The 26,719-nt window shown below is 57.6% G+C and overlaps 1 protein-coding gene across 1 annotated transcript in view; it reads left to right on the forward strand.

Annotated features, from left to right (window-relative positions):
- LOC112104246 (corticosteroid 11-beta-dehydrogenase isozyme 2) overlaps positions 1-20,658 on the forward strand; it is a 52,653-nt gene extending 31,995 nt beyond the window's left edge. The window contains exons 2-5 of the mRNA XM_024196465.3: positions 14,017-14,229; positions 14,733-14,918; positions 17,124-17,261; positions 19,658-20,658. Coding sequence (XP_024052233.1) covers positions 14,017-14,229; positions 14,733-14,918; positions 17,124-17,261; positions 19,658-20,019 — 899 coding nt within the window. The 3' untranslated portion in view covers positions 20,020-20,658. The remainder of the gene's footprint in view (positions 1-14,016; positions 14,230-14,732; positions 14,919-17,123; positions 17,262-19,657) is intronic.
- Positions 20,659-26,719: the final 6,061 nt, after the last annotated feature.

Genomic DNA, 26,719 nt, shown 5'->3' on the forward strand with positions numbered 1-26,719 from the left:
AACCAGGGGTGTGGAGGCCCCCCCTCCCAGGGGGTTTCAGACTCTGGTGTTTCTTGCAGACTTTACATGGAGCGCTGGCCACCTAGATGTGATTTGCCGGGGGGATGTGTGGACTGGGTGTCGCTCTAGGCTGCCCCCCAGCGTGAGTGCGTAGCTCTTGCCGCTACAAGTTAATGGCCCGCCTGGGAGCGAGGGGCTGACTCTTGGTCAGCAAATGCTCCTCTCCTGTGAGTAGTGACCCAGCAGCAGGGCTGTCCTGTGCAGGCTGCAGATGGATTCACAGGCTGGAGCCCATCGTCCTATGCGCTGGCCTGGGGAGACAAATGACTTTCTTGGCTTGTGAAATTAAGTTACACTCCCGCAAGCAGCTCGGCTGGCAGGTCCAGATGGGCCGGGGGGCCTGGGGGCTGGCGTCTAACTGCATTAGGAACGCTGGGAGCGAGCAGGCAGGATGTCAAGCACCGAGAAGGCTAATGGCCAATAAAGGCCAGGCAGGAGCCCTGGGGACACGGCCGAGTGCGCTTTCGTTTTTAAATCTTATCTTTATTGCCGTTTTCTCCTGCCTGTTGGGAACCATATAATACACCTTATCTCTGCCGGCTTCTGGCAGCCGGGCCTGTTCGCGCTCACGCAGGCTCCCTGGCAACTGCAGCTCATGCAGGGCAAAGGGGGTGGAGAGCCGAGAGAGCCCCTGGAGGGCAGGTGGCCAAGGCCCTGCACTCGGCTGCTCCTTTCCCGGGTGCTGGAGCTCCGTGTTTCTCTATGGACCAGCGCTGGTCCCTGAGATCTCCCTGACACAGTGTAGAAAGGCAGCAAGACAGTCCCTGGTATCCCAAAGGTTGAGAAACACTGCTCTAGGCTCCTGAGGTCAGGCCCTCGTGTCCTCCCATCTTCCCAGCCTGGGAGCGGCTAAATTCTGGCATTTTGAGGGAGACCCGACCTCTTGTGTCACCAGCATTCTGGGACTGCTCTGTTCCCTTGATGAGTTCCCTCCCGTCTAGACGGCGCATCTCGCTCCCTCATGCGTGTCTCCTTCTCTCATCCTTGTCCCTGCTTCCCTGTCTGGGGGGCCTGGGTCACCGCAGACCCATTGCATCCCTGCTCCTGTCTCCGCAGAGTGCCCCTGGGATCAACACTGGCTGCTTCACAGCAGCCTCCCGCCTTCCCTGGCTTTGCTTCCCAGGTAGCTGCCTCCTCCGTGCTGTGGGTGTCCTCACCCCGGGTGGAAGACTTAGTACTTGTTAGCCCTGGATCTCTGCCTGCAGCCCCTGTCTGTGTCTCCCTGGGATGCTGCCAAGTGCCATGGGGCGACTCCCCACTTGGTGCTGGTGTGTGCGGTGGGGTTGCTCCCAGATCCACCCCCCTGCAGATGGAGAAGCAGCTCTAGGGAGGGCCCCATAACCGTGCCTGTGAGGGCCCAGGAGATGCCGCTGCCACTGGTGGTGGGGGTGCGGGGTTACCATCAGTAAATGGTTCCTGCTCAATATGTAACTTCGCATCCATATTCATGGCCCTCTATCTGGCAGGTGTTCATCCAATTTCTTTCTAGGTTTATGAGGTGGCACTAAAGTCAATGGAGCACAGGACTGAAATCCAGTTTACTCTAGCCACAGATGGCGCTTATCTCGGAGATCAACAGAGAAGGGAGGGCTCCATTGGCTTGGCTTGACGTCATTTATTTGCGTTTGCTGCTGCCTGATTGAGGTTAACGCTCCCTTGTTATCTGCTCCAATACTAGGCCAGGAAGCCCCATCAGGCTGATGGCGGCTGGTTCTCCGTATGTCCCTCAGACTGGTCCCACCCAACGTTTACACAATTCTGCCCAGATCCTGGTTCCCTTAACCTTTGGGCTCCCTCTCGCCCCGTATGGGATTCCTAGGGAGCCCTCCAGTGCTGATGCATCTGGTGCTTGGGGGGGAGGTGGTACTTGGAGTCCTGTGAGCAAAGCCCCAGTAGGTGCTGACCCTCGGTCACCATTTTCCAGCCCAGTTAGAGATTTTCACCCTCCGGGAAGCACTCAACAAGCTGAGGGGTGGGGTGAGCTGCTGAGTGGGGTGGTGACCAGGCTCTGGCTGAGCCAGGCCTGGGGAGAGCCATGCCCCAAACTGGGGCTGGGGAGGGCTTGATCTCTGTGCTGCTAACCTTTTCTCTGACTTGGGAGCCACGTTCTCCTTGTTAAGCTGAGGAGCCTGCCTGTGGGCCCCAGGGGTGTCTTGGTGCCGAGAGACTGGGCTGCTCTCAGTCCCTTAGCCGTGGGAACAAAGAGTCGGAAAAACATTGGTTTGGGGTCGAACAAAACATTGTGTTTGGGCTGGAACGAAGCAATTCTGTCAATGCTGAGCGTTTTTAACACAGATTTCAAACTTTCCTTCCATTTTTTTTTAAATGGATTCATTTCAAATCGAAACTTTTGACAATTGGGTGAAACTGCTGAGAATTCACACGCTATTTGGGTGTCGCCCGCTCGGCGTTCTTTCCCCGACCAACATTCTGTCTGGAAACGTTGGCGGGGTGGCCCCAACGGTGACTGGAGAAGCCAGGGCGCCAGGCAAACTCCATCTCCATGGGACGTGGCCCCGGGCAGGCGGGCTCTGGCATAGAGTTCTGGGATCTCTCCCTGGCAGGGAGCATGGGCTGAGCCGATCCAGCCAGGATTGGGGCCTGCGCTGCCATGCAGTCGGGATTCAGCACTTAAACCAACTGATCCTTGTTCCTAGCGGTGTAACACAGACCTGGCCTCTGCCCTGGATCCCCACAGTACAAGGGAACGTCAGGGCTGAGTAGCTTTATGGCCAGAAGCATGGAGATTGACCTCACGGGCTTCCCTGGCACCACCAGATCTCTGGAGCAGCACTGGGCTACAGCTACATCCAATCCTGCTTTAAAAATGGTCAGTGATGGAGAATCCACCACGGCCCTTAGCAAATTGTACCTGTGGTTAATTACCCTCGCTGTTAAAAACTTACACCTCATTTCCACGCTGAGTGTGTCTGGCTTCAACTGCCGGTCATTGGCTCCTGTTAGACCTTTCTCTGTTGGACTGAAGAGCCCATTATTAAATGTCAGAGGGGTAGCCGTGTTAGTCTGAATCTTAAACTGCAGCAAGGGAGATCTAGGTTGGACATTAGGAAAAAGTTCCTCACTGTCAGGGTGGTTAAACACTGGAATAAATTGCCTAGGGAGGTTGTGGAATCTCCATCTCTGGAGATATTTAAGAGTAGGTTAGATAAATGTCTATCAGGGATGGTCTAGACAGTATTTGGTCCTGCCATGCGGGCAGGGGACTGGACTCGATGACCTCTCGAGGTCCCTTCCAGTCCTTGAATCTATGAAAGCAACAGAGGGTCCTGTGGCACCTTTAAGACTAACAGAAGTATTGGGAGCATAAGCTTTCGTGGGTAAGAACCTCACTTCTTCAGATGCAAGTAATGGAAATTTCCAGAGGCAGATATAAATCAGTATGGAGATAACGAGATTAGTTCAATCAGGGCGGGTGAGGTGCTCTGCTAGCAGTTGAGGTGTGAACACCAAGGGAGGAGAAACTATATATACAAAAACCTGTAGGAGAACACTTCAACCTCCCTGGCCACACAATAGCAGATGTAAAGGTAGCCATCTTACAGCAAAAAAACTTCAGGACCAGACTCCAAAGAGAAACTGCTGAGCTCCAGTTCATTTGCAAATTTGACAACATCAGATCAGGATTAAACAAAGACTGTGAATGGCTATCCAACTACAGAAGCAGTTTCTCCTCCCTTGGTGTTCACACCTCAACTGCTAGCAGAGCACCTCACCCTCCCTGATTGAACTAACCTCATTATCTCCATACTGGTTTATACCTGCCTCTGGAAATTTCCATTACTTGCGTCTGAAGAAGTGAGGTTCTTACCCACGAAAGCTTATGCTCCCAATACTTCTGTTAGTCTTAAAGGTGCCACAGGACCCTCTGTTGCTTTTTCCATTATTAAATGTTTGTTCCCCGTGTAGATGGTAATCAAGCACCCCGTAACCTTCTCTTTGTTAGACTCGAGGCGCTCAATCGATGTAGCTTATCACTGTAAGGCAGGTTTCTGATCCTTTAATCATATTCTTGGCTCTTCTTTGAACCCTCTCCAATTGATCAAGATCCTTCTTGAATTGTGGGCACCAGAACTGGACACAGGATTCCAGCAGCGGTCACTCCAGCCAAACAGAGGTAATAGAACCTCTCTACCGCTACTCTCCCTTCCCCTGTTTGTGCATCCCAGGGTCACCTCCACTCTTTTGGCCACAACATTGCACTGGGTGTTCATGTTCAACTGATTCTCCACCATGACCCCCAATCTCTATCCAAGTCACTGCTTCCCAGGACAGAATCCCCCATCGCTCTGTATCCATGACCTGTTGTCTTCGTTACTGACTTTGTTTCCTCCCAGCTTATTGACAAAAATGCTACAGTTCTGCCTCTCCCGTCAGTCGCTCCTCTTCCGGCAGCAGCACGGTGTCCCTGCGCGCAGCCCTCGTGTTCGAATAGAGAAGGGGTTCCGCGGCCCCCGAATGAATGCACCAGCCCTTCTCCGTCACATGCCGCCCTAGAACCAGGCCGGGGTGTCTCCGGTTCTAGTTCCCATTTGTGCCTGTCGTAAAACCACGAGGTGGTTCCAGTTGGATCAAGAGCTCCTGAGGACGAGAGCTGCTGGTTGGGATTGGGGGGTACTGACATTTCAGGGCTGATACATCAGGGGGCTGGGATTGAGGGACACTGGCAGAATTGTGGGGGGGGGGGAGCCCAAGGCGTGGGTAACAGGAGACTGCAGGACTGGCAAAGGAGGCCTCTAGGAAACCAAGGAGAAATTAACTTTGCAATGACATTTCATTGAAACAAGGTTCTATGGGTGGTTACTGTGACAGACTGACAATGGCTGGACAAACCTTATGCAATTAACCTAAACTTAATTGAATAAAGGGAAACGTTCTTGAGTTAGGATTAACACCTGTGGGGTCCAGTGTATTACAAATACAATTGTTGATGTGTTAGTGGGGGCCTGTGTGTAACGTTTCTAGGAGACTAGCCAGCGTCAACCTTGGGGGGGAAATGTTAGGAACGTCCAAGGACTTTTGAGGTCAAGGAGTGTAAAGTGGATTTCCTAGGAAATACTGGGGGATGGGTGGGAGGGGGGATTGCAAATGACCCACTTCCAAGCCTCCTTTTGCAGCTCTACTCTGGGAGAGAGTCCTGTTGTCGACTCCCCAGCTGCTCCTGCAAACTCCAGCCAATGACCCCAACCTGTATAAAAGGTGGATTAACCCGTTCATGAGAGTACGTGTTCTGAGCTGAAGCTGTGATGGACTTGGGTGGAGTCTTGGACGGCTCCAGCCAGAATCCAGGTCAGGGATCTCGGGTAAGCTTTCATGCATGTAGGTGCTTTTAGTGTTTTCTCAGTAGTACTTTTACCTTAAGCTTGCACAGGAAAAACTGTAGTGACTTATAACCGTGGGCGCTGGCACTGCTCTCAGTCGCGGGAGAGACAGCAAGCAGGACTGGTTAAGCAGACTCTGCTGGGAGTAACCCAGTGAAGGTAAGGAGCTGTTCAGCCAAGCCAGAGGGGAGGGCCAGGGGAGCCAGAAACCGGAGAGTGGGTGCCCTGGCTGGACCGCTGAAGGGGAAACAGAGGGGCAGGTGCCCTGACCTGTGACACAATCCAGATCATATCTAACCTCTGCAATAAATGCACAATTCACACGGAATGTGGAGCTCCCTGAGAAATGCCCTAGTCAAGGTCGTGGCAGCGGATAATGCATGTGGCTTCTGACCTCTCCCCTTGCTCTTCTAGAACCTCGTTCAGGTGCACATTCCCCGGGCTGGTCTCAGGCCTGAGCCTATTTGGGGAATTTTTAAAACCCAAAGGTGGGTTTAAGAAAATTTAGGAAGATCAGCGTGTGGCTTCCCCGGCCGGTGCGGCTTAATCTCCTCAGTTTTGGCTCATCCATAATGGAGAGGCTTGGAAAGGGCAGATGGTCAGGGAGAACGTGGCCAGCAGGGCCTGGGTTGGGGTCATACTGGTAGCTAGGAAAAGTCCTTCCCCAGAGCAGAGATGTGAAGTGCTTGGCAAAACTGAAGTGGTTCAGAGCAGGGTGCCATTCGAAACCCCCGTAACCTCTTGGCAAACACTGCAAGGGGGGCCGGCGGTGCTGGTACAATGTGTTGCCAGGAGTCACAAGCTGGCTTTCTGAGAAACCGTCAGTTTGCAAACATTAGGCGTTCCATCCCCACCTTTATGGAGTTTCTGGGTCGCTATGGAAGAGTCAGGGCCAGCTCACCGCCATTATGAAACACTGGCAGTATGGAGGAGTACGTATTCGCCACGGTGTGATACCCCTGGTTCTCAAGGGGCTCATGCCCACGCGTCTCAGGTTAGTTTCTGAACCCTTAAAACTTATCTGAGGCCTTGACTCAAAGCCCCACTGGTGACTGAGAGGGAAATCTCAGGAGTTAGCCCAACTATACGATTTTAATGTAACCCTGTAACGAACGGATAAAAAGCAGGAGAGAGAGAGAGAGGGTCTTTGGAAAGTTGAATAGATGCAACCCACCCAGGAGGGGTCAGGGAACAGGGCTTGGGTCCCTGGCCATGACTTATGAAAATCCTGGGAAGATGCAAGGAGACTGGAGAAAGCAAATACTACGTACAAACAGCTCTGAGTAAAGGACAGACGCCAGAGCCAATGTGGGCAGAGCTCTACGGGTGTAGCTAGACCAGCATGGCCCCCTAGTGAGGAGGCAGAGAACGCTGACAGCAGTGGCGTGCCATCGGTGCAGGACTGGCTGTGCCTGCAGCCCCCGGCCACGCATGGAGGACACCATTTTGTAGAACAAAATGGTGTCCTCTGTACAACATAACCACCCGTGCACCGTACCTGCCACATTACATCACAGGGCCGATGCCATTTTGCATGCAAGTGAAAAATTGCAGGCCTGACTAAAAACGTCACAGAGGCACGGTGGGTGAGGTAATCTCTTTTTATTGGACCAACTTTCGAGCTTACGCAGAGCTCTTCTTTAGGTCTGGGCAAGAGCCTACCTCACCCAGCTTGTCTTTCTAGTATCCTGGGCCAACATGGCTACAACCCCGCTGCATTATAAAACCGGCATGATGCACCCCGGGTGCCAGGCAGAGTAACACACCTCCCTGAATGGAGGAAGCTGTGCTGACAGAAGCACTGTTCTGTTGCCTTCTCCCTGGGGGGGGTCTGGTGGCATAACTGGGGGGGGCACACCCCTGCCCAATGTAGTTATGCTAAAGATTGCCTGATTTGTCTTTTGCTCTTCACACAACACATGAAGGAGCCACCCGGGCGCAGTGGGGTCTGAATGACCTACACCATGCACGGCCCAGTTCCATCTACCCCGCTGCTCTGGGCGGGCAGTGAACATAAAACACAGGGAGTGCCCGGAGAGGGCTCTCGCTGTTTAAAGGGACACGACGCAATTACCAGACACTGCCCCCATCCGTGCAACCTTCCTTCAGCTCCCCTGGGCACACGCATTCGGACACGACTTGTAATGCTCTGCTCACGGGCTGGGGTTTTTACAGTCAGCAACAAGGTTGCTGGTGCTAACTGAATGAGGCCACTGTTCGGTATTCCACCTTCCCGGGGTCATTCGGTGCATGGCCCTGTGCATTATTTCATGCCCCCCCCCCAAACCCTGCGCTAAAGATGGAGTATCATTGCGGGGGCGGAGGGGGGGGGTTCCTCAAATCCACTCGTTGCTGTAGTAGCTGAATCCTTCATATGTTCCCAACACTCGGCCTCTGTTCCCCGTCCGTAAAATGGAATAATTCCTCTCTGCTTTACAGAGACAGGCACACGCTTCAAGTGTGCCACCGGTTTTGGGTGCCTATATGGCTGGGGGCTCACATGCAGCACTCGGCACTCCTGAAAATCAGGCCCTAGACATCTCTGGTTGGCACCCCAGTGGTCACATCAGACGGGGAGCCGCTGGCAGAATCAGGGCCAGAACCCAGCAGTTGTGGGGCCCGAGCCCAAAGGGATCTGTTTTCTTGAGGTATTTGCTGCCCCGTTCACTGCATGCTTTCAGCTGCTGCAGCGACTGAGGACAACAAGCTCCCTTCTTAACCCTGCCTCTTGCCCTGGCCGTCCTGGGCAGGGAGCGAGGGGGCTGGTTAACGGGCAGGGAGCTGAGTGGGGGCTCCCTGGGCATGCGTTCTGTGTCCTCCGGAATGCATGGGAGCGGGGTGAGGAGGGAAGGGTGGGTTGAGGACTGTGTTCCCCACAGCCTGAGTGAGTGGATGGGCCGCGTGGGGGGTACGTACCCAGCAGGGTGGGAGAGCAGGTGGGATCTGTGTGTTGGTGCATACTCCTCCATGTGTGGATAGGGAGCGGAGGATGGTGCGCACCCCATGGCCAGTGTGACAGTAGGGCGTGGGGGCTGTCTTGGTGAGGGGCTGATATTTGCACAAGTACGTGAGTGGGTGTGCGCGCCGTGTACACCTTTGGCGTGCAGGGCCGGGCGGGGGCGGGGGTGTGTGTGTGCGTGGGAGCGTGCAGACTGCATTACAAGAGCTGTGTTCCTTGGCCAGGTCCCGCTCCTGTTAATGGTTAATGTTGCCAGCCAGCGGCGCACAGCCTCCCGCCAGGAGCTATCAGCCCTGCCATCAGCACTGAGAACACACTGTACCTCGGTGGGATTGTTTGTTTTCATTCCTTTCTCTCCTCCCCGGGACATGATACCTGCAGGTGCACAGAGCGCTAAGCGGCCCCACGGGATCGCTGCTCTGCACTGCCGTAATCTTCCCCGGTGCTAGGCTCCGCTAGCCCCTTGCTGCCGCCTGCCACGCACCGGCCCCCGCCTGGGCCTCGGCTCAGCCCTGCTCCAGCCAGTCCCTTCCCAGCGCCCCTGGGGTCGCCCTTCTGCTGGGCCAGGCTGCTCTGAGCTGCGGGAGTGCGGGCAGTTCTCTGGGCCTGCCCCCTGTGCTAGCCCACTCCCCGGGGCAGGCCGGGCGTCCAGTGGGCAGAGCCGCGCTGCAGCTCAAAGCTGCCCCAGGAGGCTGTGCTGGTCGGTAACGCCTGGTCATACCCACGTGGGGAAGAGAATTAGAACACCCCCCCCACACACACCCACACACACACGCAATACCCTGCACCCCCTGATCCCCGGCAGCTCCCTCAGATGCTGGCCCCTGCGTGAGAGCCAGAGACGGACACAAGACTATCCCTGGCCCAACAGAATCAGCCGTGGGGCTGGCCAGCGGGGCCTGGCCCCGGCTCCAGCGTCGTACCCCTAACTGACCCCGCTGCTGCCCCGGAGCTCCCTCTGCACAGGGCCCCAGAGCACACCGAGCCGTTGTCCTGCCTGGCACAGGGCAGCCTTACACGGTGCTCGGGGTGGGGGGGGGAGGGACTCTGGTGCTGGGGTCCTGCCCGGGTCAGGGGAGCCTTTGCTTTCTCGTTGCTGTGAGGAGGGGCGTGTGGCTGGAGCAGGCAGGGATGGGATGTGGTGCTAGGCTTTCCTGCTCTTCTTGGGCCTCTCGCCTGGCGTCTCCTCCTTCCCACAGCACAGCCTGGAGGCACAGTGAGACCAGGGCGAGTCACTCCTCACCCCGGCGTGGTGCGTCTACGCTGCAAGGGCTCTGCACTGGTGCTGCCCCATTGGTGCAATCCCGCGTTCTGGCCTGCCCTTGGGCTCTGCTTCTGTTTTAAATCCCCTGTGGCCTGCTCTGCCCCCGGTAGGGTGACCAGATGTCCCGATTTTATAGGGACAGTCCTGATTTGTGGGTCTTTTTCTTATATAGCCTCCTATTACCCTCCCCACCCCCGTCCCAATTTTTCACACTTGCTCTCTGGTCCCCCTAGCCCCCGGCAGGGGAGTGCATTGGGGGCCCAGAAATGCCCAGGCCAGCCAGGTGTTCACCATTGCAGACTGAGCTTTTCCGGCCCCGGGGGCTCAGAGCGCGTGGACGGAAAGGAGATTCTTATTGCTGAGCAGTCACCACCCTCCCCCAGCACCCAAGACACCCTGTCCCTGCTCTGCGGCACCCTCTCCTTGGAGAGCAGGTGTCAGTCCTACTGGCTAAGGAATTGTTGGGAAAGGAGGGCGGGGGGCGTGGTTGTGCTTGACTCACTTGCTGGTATAACGTCCGTCAGGTCCCAGCAGTGCTGCGGTTTGCATTGTCCTATAGGCAGGGTGCCCTGTCCGGGAGAGCGCAGTCAGAGCCTTTGCTAAGGGACAGTGGGGATGGAGGGAGCTGAGCGGAGCCCCACGTTCGTCTTCCGCCATCCTTGATATGAAAAGCCAGAAAATATAGGTTCCTGAATCATGCTTAGCAAGGGTGGGTCCTTGTTCAAAGGACAAGCCCCTCGTCCTGTGCCGCCATCTGTCCCTGTGCACCCCCGGGGGCCGCAGCCGCCCGAGTCACCCGCCTGTCTGCCCTGCCGCGTGCTGCCAGGGGGAGGTGCTGCAGCTTGGCCCCAGAAGAGTGAATCCTGGTGCAAGCGTCTGAGGCAACCTCTCCTCCCTCCACTGCTGCCTGGCTGGCACAGCACTGAAGGCCCTACATAAACAGTGGCTGTTGACTTTATTGACGGTCTCTGCAGCAGCCTGGTGGGTTTCAAATCAAAGTGAAGATGACGGAGATTCCAGCAGTGCTCGCTCGTCTTTGTCTCACACTTCGGAGACGCAACGTGCTGAAAGGGTGCTAAACGCTTACTCTACCTGGAGCACTAGCCGTGGCTAGAGTTAATTGAGTGTTTCCATGCGCACCGGTCTCAGCGGTCACCGGTCAGCTAGACATTGGCCAGGCTGGGCTCTGCCCGACGGGGAGTTTTTCCGGGAAGTCTGATTTCCGAGAGGGATCCAAGACACCTTGCTGGGCCAATCGAATGGAAGGGAGCGTTTCTTGACCAGCCTCAGCCCCAGAATGACCGGGGCTGGGACGCTGGAGTGGGGCCTAGTTTACACTGGCAGCGATCCCAGCGCTCTAAAAACCCACCTCCACGAGGGGCGCAGCTCCCAGCGCCGGGGCACTGTCTACACTGGCACTTCACAGCACTGAAACTTGCTGCGCTCAGGGGTTTTTGTCACCCCCCCCCGAGCGAGAAAGTTGCAGCGCTGTAAAGTGCCCGTGTTGACAAGCTTTAGTCTTCCCCTTTTTAGCCCAAGATGTTAGCCAATATTCAGGTCCTTGCTGGTTGTTTTTGTTAAGAAGAGACATTGATGATGAAGTCAGGTGTTTCTGTGATGCAATCCTGTTTATTGACAAAGAACACGGAAAGTCCTGTTTGACTTCTGCTGTGCTCAGTGCTAAGAGCACGACCCTGTGAGAAAGCTGAGACAGAGAGCTTTTTGGGCAGTGTGCTTGCTGGAAAGAGGCTTGGATTTGTGAACAAGGAAGCTCTTGCAGCTTCCTTGGGTTTCTCTGGGCCCTCTCCTCTTTTCTGCTGTTTCTGTTTAGTGCACACATACAGCTCCACCAAACCCTACACAGCCCCTTGTGTTTGCAGTAAGACCCCTGGGAAAACCCCTCAGATTGCATGGCTCGACTCCTACTCCAGTTTCACCACACTGACCTGTGATTTGGGCAGTGGCTTCTACTGTTTCAGCTATCACTAAACAAAGGGACATTTAACTGCTCTCCCATTTAGTCCACCAGTTTCAAACTACGTTGCTGCTGCCCACAGATCAAAGACACATTTCCTGGGAGCTACCCAACCTCCCGCATAACAGTTTCTTATGGAGAATGCCTACCATGGACTGGACATGTGGAACTGTCTAAAATGTACTTATCATACCCGCTATTGGATAATACCTGTGCACCAAGCCCCAGCCCACAGCACATGGCACAAACCCAGCAGTGCAGAGGCCTTCTTTCCAGTGGGAGCGGTCATGGCCGCCCAAATCCAGCACGCACAGGTGCCGGTCTGTCCGTCCCGTCCCCCTCACCTCCCCACAAGCGGTTGGGCCTGCTTTAGGCTCAACAACGAGGTTCAGGAACAAACAAGCCTGGCCCCTCTCCTCCTGCAGTGCAGGCTGAGGCACACTGGTGAGGCAGCACGTGGCAGACGCTGCTGTCCAGGCCGTACCTGGTCTGGGACTAAGTCGAGGACGTCAGCCTCCAGGGCTATCAGTAGGGCACCTGCCACCACATGAACGTCATCAGCTCCAAATGCACACAGCTTTCCCAGGGCCTGCAGTACCAGCCCCAGCCTCCTGCTGCCCGTCTACACCTTCCCACCATGCCCTGGAGCCAAGCCCTGCTCAGACTCTACCTCCCCCCTAATCTTCCCCTCCGATCTCAGCAGCAGACAAGCAGCAAGGGAGGAGGCCCCCGTCCCATGAGGACGTGACCTTGGCACAGAGATTTATTAGGTCACTCAGCTGCTGTTTTTACCTCACGGAGGAGGAACAAAACACTCATTTATCTCCAAACCCATCACCGCGCACAGCTCTAAAAATAGCCCCAGATAAACACACCCTAGATCATTCAGACTGCCAGACGAGAGTGGGAAGGCTCAGGGGCCAGCCGGATGATACCGCCTGTCAGATCTAGCACCCTGTCCTGGGCTGGCTCCTGCTGGCACCACATTCCCCACTCAGCACTGCCAGCCCCAGGCAGTCAACACTCAGAGGTTGGCTACAAAGTCAGGAGGGTTTAAAAATGTGGACATTTGGGATTCTTTTAATTCATCATCTGGCTTTTCAAGTCACATTTTCACACAACCACGAGGGCTAGAAACTTTCATTAAAAAAAGAAAAAAAAAGTCGCTCACATAATCACCTGACTCCAGAAGCTGGGGCTTTGTGACATGTGCCAAATCTCACAAGACTAGCAGTGAAAGTCAGCAACACTTCCTTTAGCTTTAGCGTTGCCAGTGTAGACTAGCCCTAAGTCCTTAATTAAGGCCAAGTCTACATTGCAGGCTTCTGCCAGAAGAGCTGTGTTCTTTGGGGTGCGAAGTGGTCTGAGTCCTGATCAGCAAAAGCCCAGAGTGTAAATGGAGCTAGACCGGGAAAGCTGCCCTTTTATGGGTATAGCTTTGCCACTGTAGTTGCATTCGCAGCAGGAGTGCTTTGCCAGCACCGCGTACCAGCACTCGCACGCCGCGGGAGCGCTCCTAGCCACGGGTGACACACAAACATCTGGAATGTCTCGAGTAGCATTTCCAGTTGTGCTACTTCTCTCAAGTTAACCCAGGACCAGAAACTCTCTCTAGACACCCCGTCTGAGGCCCATGAAAGCAGTGGGGTCTCTGGGGTGCGTCGTACGTTGGTTTAAAAACGTACCTGCCCCACGCTGGCTGCCAAATCTCACAGCTGGGCTCCCAGGCACTGCTGGCACTCCGCTGGGAGTTGCTGCTGTGCTCGAGGCAGTGCTGCCCAGTGGCTGGATGAACAGACGGGGAACCAGGCACCTGGGTTCTGCGCCTGGCTCTGGACCGTGTGGTGCCATTCTTTGCTGTAATTAATGAGGAGTTCTGCTTAACAGCTAAGGACCCCCTCTGCCCCTCAATCACCAGCTCCCTGTGACAACCTGGCAAGTCACTGGGCCTAGGCATAATGAGACTTACCCGCCTTTCGAAGGCCCTTTGAATGGTTCTCATGAAAGGTTTTATTGTTGCTACGAAATCCCCATGAAGTAGATCCTGCCCCCCTACCCACAAGGCGCACAGGTGCTGCTCCAGCAGAGGGTCTCTGTGCACGCGTCCCCCTCTGGGCCAGATCCTCGGCTGTGCCCGGTGGGGAGTGAGAGGGCAAGATGGCTTAGCTACCTTTCCTCTAGGTGTAGGGGGAGGATGTGGTGTCCATCTAGCTGTCATGGCTTCACACCGCCCCCAAACTCCCCACACAGATAATCCTGGCTGCCCTTTCAGGGCATCTTCCCGGCTGGGGGGGAGGGGGGTATGCCCGTCCCTGTTTCCTGGAGCTCAGGATGTGGAGGCTGCAGCCAGGCCAGGTTGTAGGCAGCGGGTAGTGCTTGGCACCCTGGCTCTCTCTAAGTCTTCTCTGGGCTCTTGCAGGGTGCGATTCCGGGTTTGGAAAGCAGGCCGCGTGCCACTTGGATTCCATGGGCTTTAAGGTGTTTGCGAGCGTGCTGGACCTGCAGAGCGCTGGCGCCAAGGAGCTCCGGCAGCGCTGCTCGCCGAGCCTCACGCTGCTGCAGATGGACCTGACCAAACCGGAAGATATCCGGAAAGCCCAGCAGCTCGTCCAGCCCCAGACGGCGAGCGCAGGTAGGAGCCCTGGCTTCCGGGCGCGCCCATCCGCATCCGAATGCCGGGGGCAGCCCGTCGCGAGACACCCCACTCGGTGACCTCAGCCTGTGGAGCAGGGCCCCAGACCGGCCCCTTCTGGTTACACTGCTCAGGCTGCACCCACGGCCTCCCACCACGATCCACTCGGGAGGCTGGTGTTTGTTTCTCCCCCTCCTTCCTGGCAGTGGCTATGCCCCCAACTCTGCTCTCCCCTCACCCTTGGGCTCCAGCTGCAGCTTGGCAGGTCCATGGAAATGATCTATGCCTGGCTCTGAACCGCTGTCCCCTCCTGACCTGGGGAGCACTCTCTGGGGGGAGTGCTCACGGATCATGGTGGGTCCCCTCCCTGCCTCAGGGTAGAACTGAGCTCCCTAAGCAGCCCCGATCAGCGCGGGCATTCGAACCGGGGGGTCGCGTCAGGCCGTGCCGGTCCCGTGCCTACATCCTGCCGACGCTCGCTTTCTCCGGGCCCCTCCCCACAGGGCTCTGGGGTTTGGTGAACAACGCGGGCTTCGACGACACCATCGCTGACGCTGAGCTCTCCCCGCTCTGCAAATTCCGCACCTGCATGGACGTGAACTTCTTCGGCACACTTGAGCTCACCAAAGCGCTGCTGCCCCTGCTCCGCTCCGCCCGGGGCAGGATTGTGACCGTCAGCAGCCCGGCAGGTAAAGACCCGGTCCCCACCCGGTGGGGAAAAAGTGGGGCTGGGTGGGGACCGGGCCTCATAAGAGCAGCCATACTGGGTTAGCCCAATGGTGCATCTAGCCCTGTGTCCTGTCTTCCGACAGTGGCCAAAGCCAGGTGCTTCCGAGGGAATGAACAGAACAGGCAATTGGCGAATGATCCATCACCTGTCGTCCACGCCCAGCTTCTGGCAGACAGAGGTTTCATAGGAGCTGTAGTTTGGTTGCCTGATGTCCAGGGCTTAAATTCTCATAGAGTATTTCCCAAAGCCGCTCCCCCCCACACACACATACACACAGAGCCAACATGCTATGAAAACTCCATTGGGCTTGGAAATATTTACTGGAGCTCTGCTCTGGACAGCGCCGGCTGAATTTAAACTCTGCCCATGTCCCTGTTCTCTCTGGGCCAGGCACCCCAGCCAGACTTCATCTGCCATGAAGCACAACCGCCATCCCACCCACAAGAGAGTATGGTGTGTTATGGGAGATGTAGTCCGACCCAGGGAGCCTGGCTTATAAAGAACAGGAACATGAGTTGCCGCACTACACCTCCCATGAGGCACCGAGGCAGCACGTTGGAATTGAAATATTTTGGTTTTCAGCCCAAATATTTTGGATTTGGATTTTTTTTTCTCCCAAAAGTTGAAATGTGCCACATATTTCCCCCCGTCCACACCCGGGGACTTGGCGATCAGCCTACGGGCCAAAAGCAGGAGTTATCCCATAGAATAGCCCTGAACAGAAACCAAACATGCACCGTTCTCCTAGCTGCCGGGGAGGCAGATTTGATGGTGAGCTTCTCAGTAGGGTCCCAGTATTTTTCATACTGGCCTCAGCTAGTAGATATCAAGCCGAGTTTGCCCCGATCCCCAATAATGTATGTTTTATCTGGCACCTGTGGCCTAGGGTTACCAACTTTCTAATTGCACAAAACCGAACACCCTAGCCCCGCCCCTTCCCTGAGGCCACGCCCCCTGCTCACTACATTCCCCCTCCCTCAGTAGCTCGCTCTCCTCCACCCTCACTCACTTTCACCGGGCTGGGGCAGGGGGTTGGGGTGCAGAGGGGGTGAGGGCTCTAACTGGGGGTACAGGCTCTGGAGTGGGGCCGGGGAGGAGGGGTTCAGGCTACGGGAGGGGGCTCTGGGCTAGGGCAGGGGGTTAGGGTGTGGGTGAGGGCTCCGGCTCTGGGGTGGGGCCGGGGATGAGGGGTTTGGGGTGTAGGAGGGGGCTCTGGGTTTGCGGGGGCTGAGGCAGGGCTTACCTCAGATGGCTCCTAGTGGGGGGCCTAAGGCAGGCTTCCTGCCTGTCCTGACTCCGCGCTGCGCCCTGGAAGCAGCCAGCAGTTCTGGCTCCTAGGCGGAGGCACGGCAGGCGGCTCTGCACGCTGCTCTCATCCGCAGGCACCGCCCCTGCAGCTCCCATTGGCCCCGTTCCAGCCCCCACCCCTCGCCTAGGAGCCAGGACAGGGTGGGACTAGCCTGCCTAACCCTGCAGCACCACCGACTGGACTGTTAACGGTGCTGACCGGAGCTGCCAGGGTCCCTTTTCGTCCGGGTGTTCCAGTCGAAAACCGGACACCTGGTCACCCTCCTGTGGCCGCAGCGTCTGAGCAGCAAACACAGCGAAGGGTCCAGCAAGGGGGCTAGCTGCCTCCTTCATGTTGCTCCCTCGTCCCCAGCTGCCATTGTGAGGTTTGCATCTTGTTCTGAAGGCAGAGCTCCAAGCGTTGGGGTCGGTCTCTCCCCCTGGAGGCAAGTCTGTAGCCTTGTGCTGCTTGCCAAGAAGTTCCCACCCCTGCTGCCACACGTCTTCCCCCTGGAGGCAGGCGGGTCCATCCTCTCTGGGCGGGTGGCGTGGCTTTAGGTAACTTGCTCCAAAGCCACGGAGGTCTTTAGGGAGGAGAAGTGACCTCCTGCCACTCGCCCGTTGTTCTAGCCGGAAGCCAGTGGGGGCTGCAGTGCCGGGGCTGAGGCACTCTCAGCTGGAGGCGGAGTGAGGACTCAAACGCGGGTCTCGGCTGTGACAGTCCCGAGTTTCATCCCGTGTCTCTTGGAGAGGCCATGCCAATCTGTGTGCCCAGCTGTGCTGTGTGGACGTGCTGGACCACACGGGACCGGGCCCCAGGGGTTCGGATACTGTTGTGCCCCCGCAGCAACGGCCCGCGTGTTTTCTTCTCCCCAAGGCGACATGCCGTACCCTTGTTTAGCAGCGTACGGGGCCTCGAAAGCCGCCCTCACTCTCCTCATGGACACATTCCGCAGCGAGCTGGAGCCCTGGGGGGTCAAAGTGAGCGTGATCCTACCCGGCTACTTCAAAACTGGTAAGAGCCCCTCGCCTGCCAGCCGGGCCGTGCTGGGGGGACACGTGGTGCGTTGGGCAGGTTGTCACAAGGGTGCGCGTCTCAGGGAACGCCACGCACGCCCGGCTCCCGAAAACCTGCTGTGTGGGAAGAGGCCCAGTCCCAGCTGGCCCCCCGAATGTTTACTGAGCGTTTCACAGCCGTTGTTAACTAAAGCCTCTGTCTGTACAGGAGAGGAGGAAAGGACCAGCCGCGTCCGCCTCTCGGTAAAGGTCAGATCACGGAGAGATTGCTCAAGATCACTCCAGGCACGGCCAGGCCTAGAACCCTGAACTCTCTAATGGCACAGCCCCCGCTGTCATTTGCTTCCCTTTTGGGAGCTCTGTGTACTGCGCGGTGCTGTCTGATTGCCCAGACCCTAACGGGGAGGCTGCCAGAATGTCCCCCTCGTGGCCACAGTAAGAACACCGGGAGCTGCTGGATGCGATGCTGAGCCTCTCTAGAACGTCTGGCCTTAGCTGTCCCTCGGCCGCACCTCGCTCTTTTCTGGTCCTGTGCTAACCATCCCTCCGGCCCCGGTCCCGGCAGTTGCTCTGCTCTGAACTATCTGCACGTTGGCCATAGAAGTGCCCAGAACGGAACCCCACGTTCCAGGCGTGTTCGCCCCCCGGGTTCGAGAGGAGCATTTCTCTGGTGGGAGGGGAGACCTGCCAGCTGGTCGCTCCCCGGAGCTGTACAGAGCGGGGCTGCATTGACACGAGTTCCGACCACGACTGCACGGGGCTTTTTCTGCTCCACTCCCGGGGAGAGCACCAGGGACAGATTTTGCTATTTGAACCCCAGCCAGTCCAAACGTGGGGGGCAGGTCAGCAGGGGAGACGGGATGTTAATATCGTGGAACTAACTTAGCTGGTGGCTCCTTCCCTGGCCGTGTGGTGTCTCTCTGGGCCAGAGATCTTGTCCTTGCTCTGTTTCGATGGGGCACTAAGCAGCCTTCTGGCTCCTGGATGAAGTGGTGCTTTCGCTCTGCAATAGCCTGTCTAATTTACTCTCCCCAAGTCTCAGTAGTTCTGCTTCCCAGGGCGGATCTAGGCTTGGGGTTATTTTCCCCAGCTCTTTAGCAATCTTTTTGCAGGTTGACTCTCACTTTACCTGCCGGCCGCGTGTCTTGTCTCTCTGGGGCCTGCTGTTGGGTTTCACCGATGTTAGCAACTCCTGTCAATTTAGTGTCATCATCTGCACATGTCATCCGTGTGCTGTTTGTCTCGCCCTGTCATTATGCTGCTGTTACTTAACAGTTATTGTATAAGAGCAACAGTGGGCAGGGAGTGTCACGGAAAAAACTGAAACCCCAGGATCCACAACTCACAGCTAGATCAAAGAGAGCAAGGGCAGCGAGATACGTTCCTGGGGGAATGTCAGCCGGAGGTAGGGCTGCACCCTGGGTGCCACTAGTTACTTTTAAAAATCCTTGCACTGCATTGCCCAAAGAGGAGTGTGGGCTTGGAGCTGTTCTGGACTGGCTGTTCTATTGTAAATTCACACCCCATCTTAGTCCGGAATAAGGTTCCTGTGTAGACGAACCCTTACGTGGCCATGAGGTGCATGCCGAGGCAGCGTGCGGGGGACACTGAGGTAGTGGAGAATCCAGGACTGAGGATGAGGGCTGAAGGCAGCTCAGAAGTGAGGGTGGCACTCCCCCCCCCCACACACAACAGCTTTGTGACCCCCTTTTGGGTCAGGCCCCCCCATAGTTACAACAGTGTGAAATTTCAGGTGTAGACACTGAAACCGTGACATTGACTAATTTTAAATTCCTATGACCATGAAGTTGACCAAACTGGACCTTGACTTTGGTAGGGCTCTACCCAGCGGGGACGGGTCACCAACTTGTGTCCAGAGGGTACGTCTACACAGCCAAAAACCCCATGGCAGCGAGTCTCAGCCAGGGCCGACTGCCTTGGGCTTGCAGGGCTCGTGCTCCGGGGCTGGACCCCCCGGGCTCTGACCCACTCCCTGCGTTTCAGCCCGAGCAGCTACACTGCTGGTTTCAGCCCTGTAGTGTGAGCCCCGCAAGCCAGAGTCAATTGACCCAGGCTCTGGGCCGCGCAGTATTTTTGCTGCGTAGATGGCCCCTGAGAACCGGAGGCCGTTCCTGAGCAATGGCGTGTTCGCGTTGCTTACTGAGCAGCCTGGCCCTTAGAAGGGATTATGTGATGAGAACCGCTGCATGACCCCCCGCCTCCTGCCATGAGCACAGGCCAGCGGGGCCGGTTCTTGACCCCACGGCTGGGAGGAGGGATGGCTCCCTAGGTTTGCTAGCCCTGGCCGCCCTGGCTGGAGGAGGGAGGTGCTGCGCTCTCTGCATTCCCCCGGGCAGCAGGGACGAGGGCTTAAGGATGTTTGGTTCGTTCTAGGTACGAGTTGCAACCCTGCCTACTGGCATGAGAAGAAGGAGCAGCTCCTGGCCAGCCTGCCCGCCGACCTGCTGCAGGCCTACGGGGAGGAGTACATCCATGAGATCAACAAGCAGTTTGTGAAATTCATGAAGACTGCAAATGAGGATTTGAGTTTAGTGGTGAACAGCATCACCGACGCCCTCATCTCCGCCAGTCCGGCGGCGCGCTATTACCCGGGGGCGGGCATGTGGCTCATTTACTTCATCCACCACTATCTGCCCTCCATCATCAGAGACCTCTTCCTTAAAGCTTTCTTCATCAACCAAAAACTGCCCAGGGCCCTGCAGCCAAAGCAACAGAACGGCCTCAAGCACGAATGACCCTCGCCCGCAGGCTGGGGGGAGACAGGAAGGCACCTGGAGCTATCGTAAAGCAGGGACAGGGTGGAGGGAGTCTTCTCGCTTTATAGTCCTAGGCACAAACCTAGGTAAAACTGAGAGCGCGTGTGCTTGCGCACGACCCAGCCGCCGCAATGTTCTTGGGGGCCGGGCAGGGATAATCAGCACTCGCAAACCAAATTGCTTTCTCTGAATCAAACCGATGCAGATCTATTTCCTACTGTGTAAGAATCAAAGTGCTCTAGAGACCTCGGTTTGTATTATTTTTCTAACTGCGTGTGTGTCTCATGACGAGGCCGCTGGCGATACGCGGACTAACGGCTGGGTCATCGGCCCCTCACCATGTCCTGTACCTCAGTGATTTTTCTCAGTTGAGTGAATTTTTCTTTGCTGCTGCTGGGATGTGAGTGTTAATCTCTCCGCTGGCTCTTGACTGGCTCAAGAGTGGTGGCTTTGACCTGTCAATGGATCAAACCTGTGTCTGCCTCTCTGTGCAGCTCTTCACACTCCAGCCCAGGACCTGGCGCTCCTGGACGTCAGCCGGGACTGCGGGGGCCAAGTCTCGAGCAGACGCTCTACAGATCTTCTCACAGGATGAATTATGTGATTGTCACTTTTTAAATAAACCGGTTATTTGTATTTCAGATAAACCCTTGAGGTCTTGCTCTCTCCGGGCGGGAGGCGGTGGGGCCTCCTCAAGGAAGTCCATGCCCAGAGGTGTTGGAAATGGTCATTAAGTCCAGCCCACGCCCAGTGCAGGATTGGGCCCTACCAGCCTTGGCAGGGGGAGGAAAGTCTGTGGGTGATGGCAGCCCTGCAGGGGTGCAGCTCACCTGCCGAGGATGCTGTTTTCTGTTGTGTGGGTCGGGTTCCTTGAGGATTGGTGTGTGTGTGGGTGTTAGTGTGTGGCTGGCCCTGTGATTGTTGTGTTGATGCTCCAGGGTTTGGCACATCCACCCGTTTGTCGGTCTGCCGGCCAGGGCAGTGGTTGTGGGTCTCCGTGGTGGGAGGGGGGGCAGTATACAGGGGTGAGTGTTTGTGTCCAGGTTTGTGGCTGCTGTGGGATGCGCTGCAGCGTGGGCAGGCAGGCCAGTGCCCATTTAGCCAGGGAGCCGGGAGCGTTAGCGCTGCCAAACCATCTCCAGGACACTTGCCCACAGCGTTGGCATGTGGTGGCACATGTGAGCAGGTGCTGTTGGGGGGACAGCCCGGGTGTGAGATGGGCTTAGTGGGATGCACAGGCCCTAGGGAGGGGCACCCCACTGACCGGATAGGGAGCTTGTGAGGTGCGGGGCATGCCCGAGTCTGAGCACAGCTGGGGCAGCCCAGCCCCTCTCCCTGAGGCACGGGGTGATGGGGTCAGCCCGTTCAGCCCCACTGCAGGTACGCACTACAATGGCACGGAGGAGACGCTGCTGCTTCAGCACCTGGTCCTGTCCCAGGCCCCCGCTCCACGCACCCCACGCTGCATAGCTCACCTCCTCCTAGAGGGTGAGGCTGAGCGAACTCAGCACCCCCCTGGTCCTGGGATCTTTGGTGCCCCCAGGCTGCCCCCCCACACGGCAGCAGTTACCAGCCCGCCCAGTGGCACGGCTCATGAAGCCACCAGGGACTGGTGCTGGCTGGGCTAGGAGCTCTGGGACAAATCCAGGGCCTCAGCCCCCTTCCATTCTCTAACTGGGGCAGGGCGCAGCCCCACAGCTGCCTGGGGTTGCAGAATTGCTCTGGGCCAGGCTGAGAGAGCAGAACTGGTTCCCATGCCCAGCTCTGCCCTCCTGTGTGCTTGCAGCCAAGGGCAGCAGCAGAGCCTCGTTTGTCCCTCTCCCCAGGCCTGGCCCCTCAGTTATACGCCCCACAGTCTCTGCAAGGACCGGCCTGGTTTGGCTAAGCCGTGATGTTAACTCTGGAAACTGAGGGCCAGAGTCCTAGAGCCACCGTGCCAGGCTGGTACCCCCACACGCTCTCTCCCCCTCGCCCCCCACCCAGTGCGAGTCACTCACTGCAGCTGGGCTCCAGTTGCCTGCAGGCTCTTTGGGACAGGGCTTACAGCCAGTGCAGCTAAACCGCCACACAAGGCCTGCAACGGGTAGCTGCCTGTGCTCCAAACCTGCCTGCAGAATGTGTGAATATAGAGCGAGGGGGCTGGCTGGACATAGGACCACTCCAGTGCCTGGGTCTGGGCCTGCAGCCACAAGGAAGGGTTCATCTCTCACACTGAACTGGGAGCCCAGTCGATGGAGCTTCAGAGCAGGGGCTGTTCTAGGACTTCCAGTGCCTGTTATTGCTGGAGTGACATCCCGGGGGCAGAAGTACCTGCTTTGCCCAGAACAGCCACAGTGCTGGCAGCAGTAGTGCCACCCCCACGCCTGTCTGAGCGCTGAGCAGCTTTGCTTTCGGCTTGGCCGCCTTTCTCCTCTCCCTGCTACGCAGGGGTCCCCATGCCCTTGTTCCTGCAGCTTGGCGGAGAGCACTCAGGCTCTGCCTCTTGTTACCCAGTGCCAGGTCCCAGGGCAAATGCTTCCAAGCCTGTCCTGACACACGTGCGCTCCCAGCACAGCCTGCTCTTTGGGGCTATGGGCAGAGCGGCACAGGTGCTGGGGGTACCTCAGTGAGGGACGTGCTGCTCTCGTGACAGCGGCCCAGCCATGACCACAAGGCAAGCACCAGCGAGCTGCTGCGCCGTGCGTGCTGGTGCAGTTCAGTGCACCTGGCGCCCAGGGCCCCGCACTGGTCTCTGACAGGCCCTGCTCCTCCCTGGGCCACATCCCCTGATTCTCCCACTCTCAGGCCAGGCCACCAGCCTATGGCATCCCGTGAGCCAGCCGCCATTACGCAGCAGGGTCGGCACTGGCAGCTCACCCCTTCGGGAGCGGTGACCTGGGTTCATACGGCGCCTCACCCCAAAGCCCTGTGGGAAATGAGGCAAAGTGTGGGAGAAAAGGGTTCGCCCAGGCTAAGCAGGCTGTGGGCTCGCCTAGCCGAGTGCCAGCTGCGCTGGTAAACTTAAGAATGGCCTGGTGTCTTCAGCCACCCCCACCCACCCAAGTGAGCACTTCTGTGTCACTCTGGTCTTCATGAGCAGCCCCCTGCTGCATTGGCTCTGCTCATGTCCCCCGGCACAACTGCTGGGCAGATGGTGCATCTTCTCAGCTAATGCGTCAGGCCTGGTCTCTCAACCTCCTGAGTGGCTCACCAGCAGGTGTTTCACCAGGCTCCACTGTTACCTTCCTACTCACTGCCCACAGTTCTGCTGTTAAACCAAAGCCAGACCGGCCCACTGCCCATTCCACTAACCCAGTTTGGCCATGCAGTACCGAGTCCACGAACCAGGTCCTAGAGGCCCTTTGCTCCATGGCCTTCACCCAGCGCTCCAGTACCCCGCGTGTCAGAGGGTGGCAGAGTGCCCAGGGTCCCTGCCCAGGCACAAGCCAAACGTGAGGTGGCTGCCCTAGTGCCAGGCTGTGCCATTCTGCATCTGCCACCTAGCTAGCAGCCCCCTGCTGCAGTGCATAAAACACTCCCCGGCCCTCCACACCCCATCAGGAGCTCTGGAAGGCAGGGCTATGTCACCCGCTGTGCACAGAGCGCTCAGCACTGTCCCAGCTTGAGGGCAGTCACGGCCACCAGCCATCATTCGCTCATCTGGTCTGACCTGTAGCACACAGGCAGGCCGTTATTTCACCCTGGAGGGAGCCTGCCCAGGAACTTGCTTTTGACTAAAGTGTAACGTGTTTGGCTAAAGCATCTTCCAGAAAAGCGGCCGGCTGTGATGTGAAGCCTTCAAGAACTGGCGAATCCACCCTGTCCAGTGGCTGATCACCCCACTTCAACATTTGGGCCCCATTTCCCATTTCAGTGGATCCGGTTCCAGCCATAGTTCTCCATCTGCCGTCCTCTGCTAGCGTTAAAGCGCCTGTTCGGCCCCAGCCTTTTCACCACATGAAGGTACTTGCGCACTGTATGTCCATCAATCTTCCTTTTGCTGAGCTGCACCTACTGAGGGCCTCAAGGCCCTACGTTTGAGGCATTTTATTCCGCCCGCAACTCATTGGGGTGGCTCTTTTTGGCACCCTCACCAGAACCCTTTTTAAAACGTAGCCCAGACCTGGCTGCAGTAGCCCACTAGGTCTCACCAGTCCCGCCACTGAGGTGAAATCCTCCCCCGGCAGAGAGTGACGGAGCCTGAGGGCTGAGTCATGAAGAGGACGCTGGGGGCCCTGGACTCATGCGGGTGTGCAGGGGGAGATGACAACGGGAGAGGCACCACCAGGAGAGGGGACGCCGCTAAGAGAGCTAATTCCTGAGACAGCCAGCAGGAGGCACCACTGGTGAGCGAACCCTGTCACAGCCTTACAACGTAAAGAACAAGGATTACCACCCCGTTCTGCGTCCAACACCCATTCAACAAGACGGCACTGCTCACACTCCATCCCACGCACCCCTCCAATGGGGAACAGTGGATGTGCAGCTGAGACTCATCACCCACCGCTCAGATTTTCTCTTAGGCCAGGTCTACAGTACCACTTACCTCAGTCTCCAGGCCAGCTCCAGCCGTGTTGTCAATGGCACCAGAACCCAGCCAGAGCAGCAGCGTGCGGCCGTAGCTCGGCCTGGCCTGTTCGTCGGCCTGGCCTGTTCGGGTCTAGTTCTGTGGGGTTCCTTCGTAGCGCTCATGTCGTAGAGAGAGCGAGAGGCCCAGTGAGGCCAGGAGCCCAGCTGGGAATCACTGGCTACGCTCAACCCTTTGAGGACCCCCAGAGAAACGTTTCAGAGTGCAGGGCTGAGGACCGGGAAGGGCAGTGAGCAGGCACTGTCAGTAGGGGAGGAAGGCTGGGGCCCACTTGGCTTCAGTCTCCCCAGGAAGGGGGAGGGCAGTGTCCCACAGGATCTGCCTCGCCTCTCCTCGCCGGGGGACAGCAATAGCAGCAGCCAGCCCATGCAGGGTGGAGGAAGGCGCAGGGAGGGCACCCCCCAGACATGGTGCTATACCAGAATAGAGCCAGTGAGGGGGTGCCGGGCTTGTGGCTGATGTGCTGGCCCAGGCTGCAGGAGCTCCACCCCCAAGGGTCAGTCTCCTGCGTGGCTCCAGTGAGGCAGCCCAGCCCGTGACAAGGGACTAGGCCATTACTGACGTGGGAAACCGCATCGGGACCTGCGGCTGCTGCCGGAGTCCTGCGGTGGGACAGGTTGGTGACGGGGGATGGACAGGCTGGGGCCTAGGAGGAAGCGGTTTGAGAGTTAGGCCTCGGGGCAAGTCCCTCAGCTCTGAAATGGGGATAATCCTGCCCCAGGTGTCAGATCTGTCCAGGCAGCACCAGCCCCCGCAGGGCCATGGGGTAACAGCAGCAGCTGTTCTGCAGCGTGGCTACCTCCCCTTGGATGGCTCCAAACACAAATTCAGAGCCCGGGGAAGCTGAAGGCTTCGACCAAGCTCACCCCAGCCTGGTCCCATCCCCCACGATCCCTGGGCCCACAGCCAGGACTGCTTGAACTACCCCCTGCCTGCAGCCACAGCCCTTTCGTCAGAGAAAACAGCTGCCTGGACTGGGTCCTGGGGAGGCACTCGCCCAGCCAGCCAGGATGAGCACGTGAGCAGGCTGCTGTCCCATACCCGCAGGGGGAGAGCTGGCCCAGGCAACGGGTACGCTGGTAGCAGCACTGACCATGCCCAAGGATTGCCAGGGGCTGTGATGGTCCCACAGGGAGCTGACACGTAGCTCCAAGGCGACTTCAAGCCCCCCGGGGGGAAGCAGGGGCTCAGTGAGACGCTGAGCGCTAGCCTTGCCCCGGCCATCCCAGCACAGGGCCGCCCGTCTCACCGCCGCAGATGGGAAGGGCTCCTGGAGCTGCAGGCGAGAAACCAGTCGAGGCAGCATGGTGCTTTAGGCAGATATTTATTGTCACAGGGGGAGGGGATCCAGGACAGCAGCAAGGCCAGGGCGTCCAGGCTGCTCTTACCAGTCTCCTACACATGCATGTGGGAGCAGCACGAAGCTGAGAAGATACAGCCTCCTAGTGCCAGCTTGGAGCAAGCCAGCAAAGCAGCTGGGCCAGGAACCACCCCCACCCCGCTGAGCACCCTGCTTTGGGGACAGTGTAATTCCAGCAACCTTCATCTGCGGGGGGCCGTAAGCCAAGGAGCCTGACTCCAGGGAGCAGCAGAGCAGGGCCTGGGCTGCAGAGCCTGAAAAGAAGGGTGCTCTGGGGACAGGAGGGTGGAGCTCAGCACGGGCCAAGGGGGCTCTGAGCAGAGAGCAAGTGTGTGTGGGTGGTAGCTAAGGGCACCAGAAGTCATCCCCCCTACACCAAGCAGCAGTGACCCAAAGCCAGCAGCAGGGAAGGCAGGAGAGGCTCAAAGCCCATGCGCCTCAGGTCTCCCACTCCCCCAATCTCAATTCCATTAACAGGCTGCAAAAACCATGTCACTGAAGGCAGGTGCGCTCTCCGAGCCAGCCCCCCTGTGCAGGGCGATTACAGGCCGAGGCAGTTACCTGCACTGACCGCCAACACCCCAGTGTTCGTGACAGACGCCCAGCAGGGGTGGGATGGGGTTTGGCAGCTTCCCAGAAAGCCCTGGCCCAGAAAGAGGAACAGGTCACTTCAATAGCCTTCTGGATCCCTTTGAACGACCATCTTACCACCTGGGCAGAGAGCTGCCAGCCAAGCCCCTGCCCCCAGAGCG

This window comes from Terrapene carolina, unplaced genomic scaffold (assembly GCF_002925995.2).
Source record: "Terrapene carolina triunguis isolate 2854851 unplaced genomic scaffold, T_m_triunguis-2.0 Scaffold166, whole genome shotgun sequence".
NCBI classification, from domain to species: Eukaryota; Metazoa; Chordata; order Testudines; family Emydidae; genus Terrapene; species Terrapene triunguis.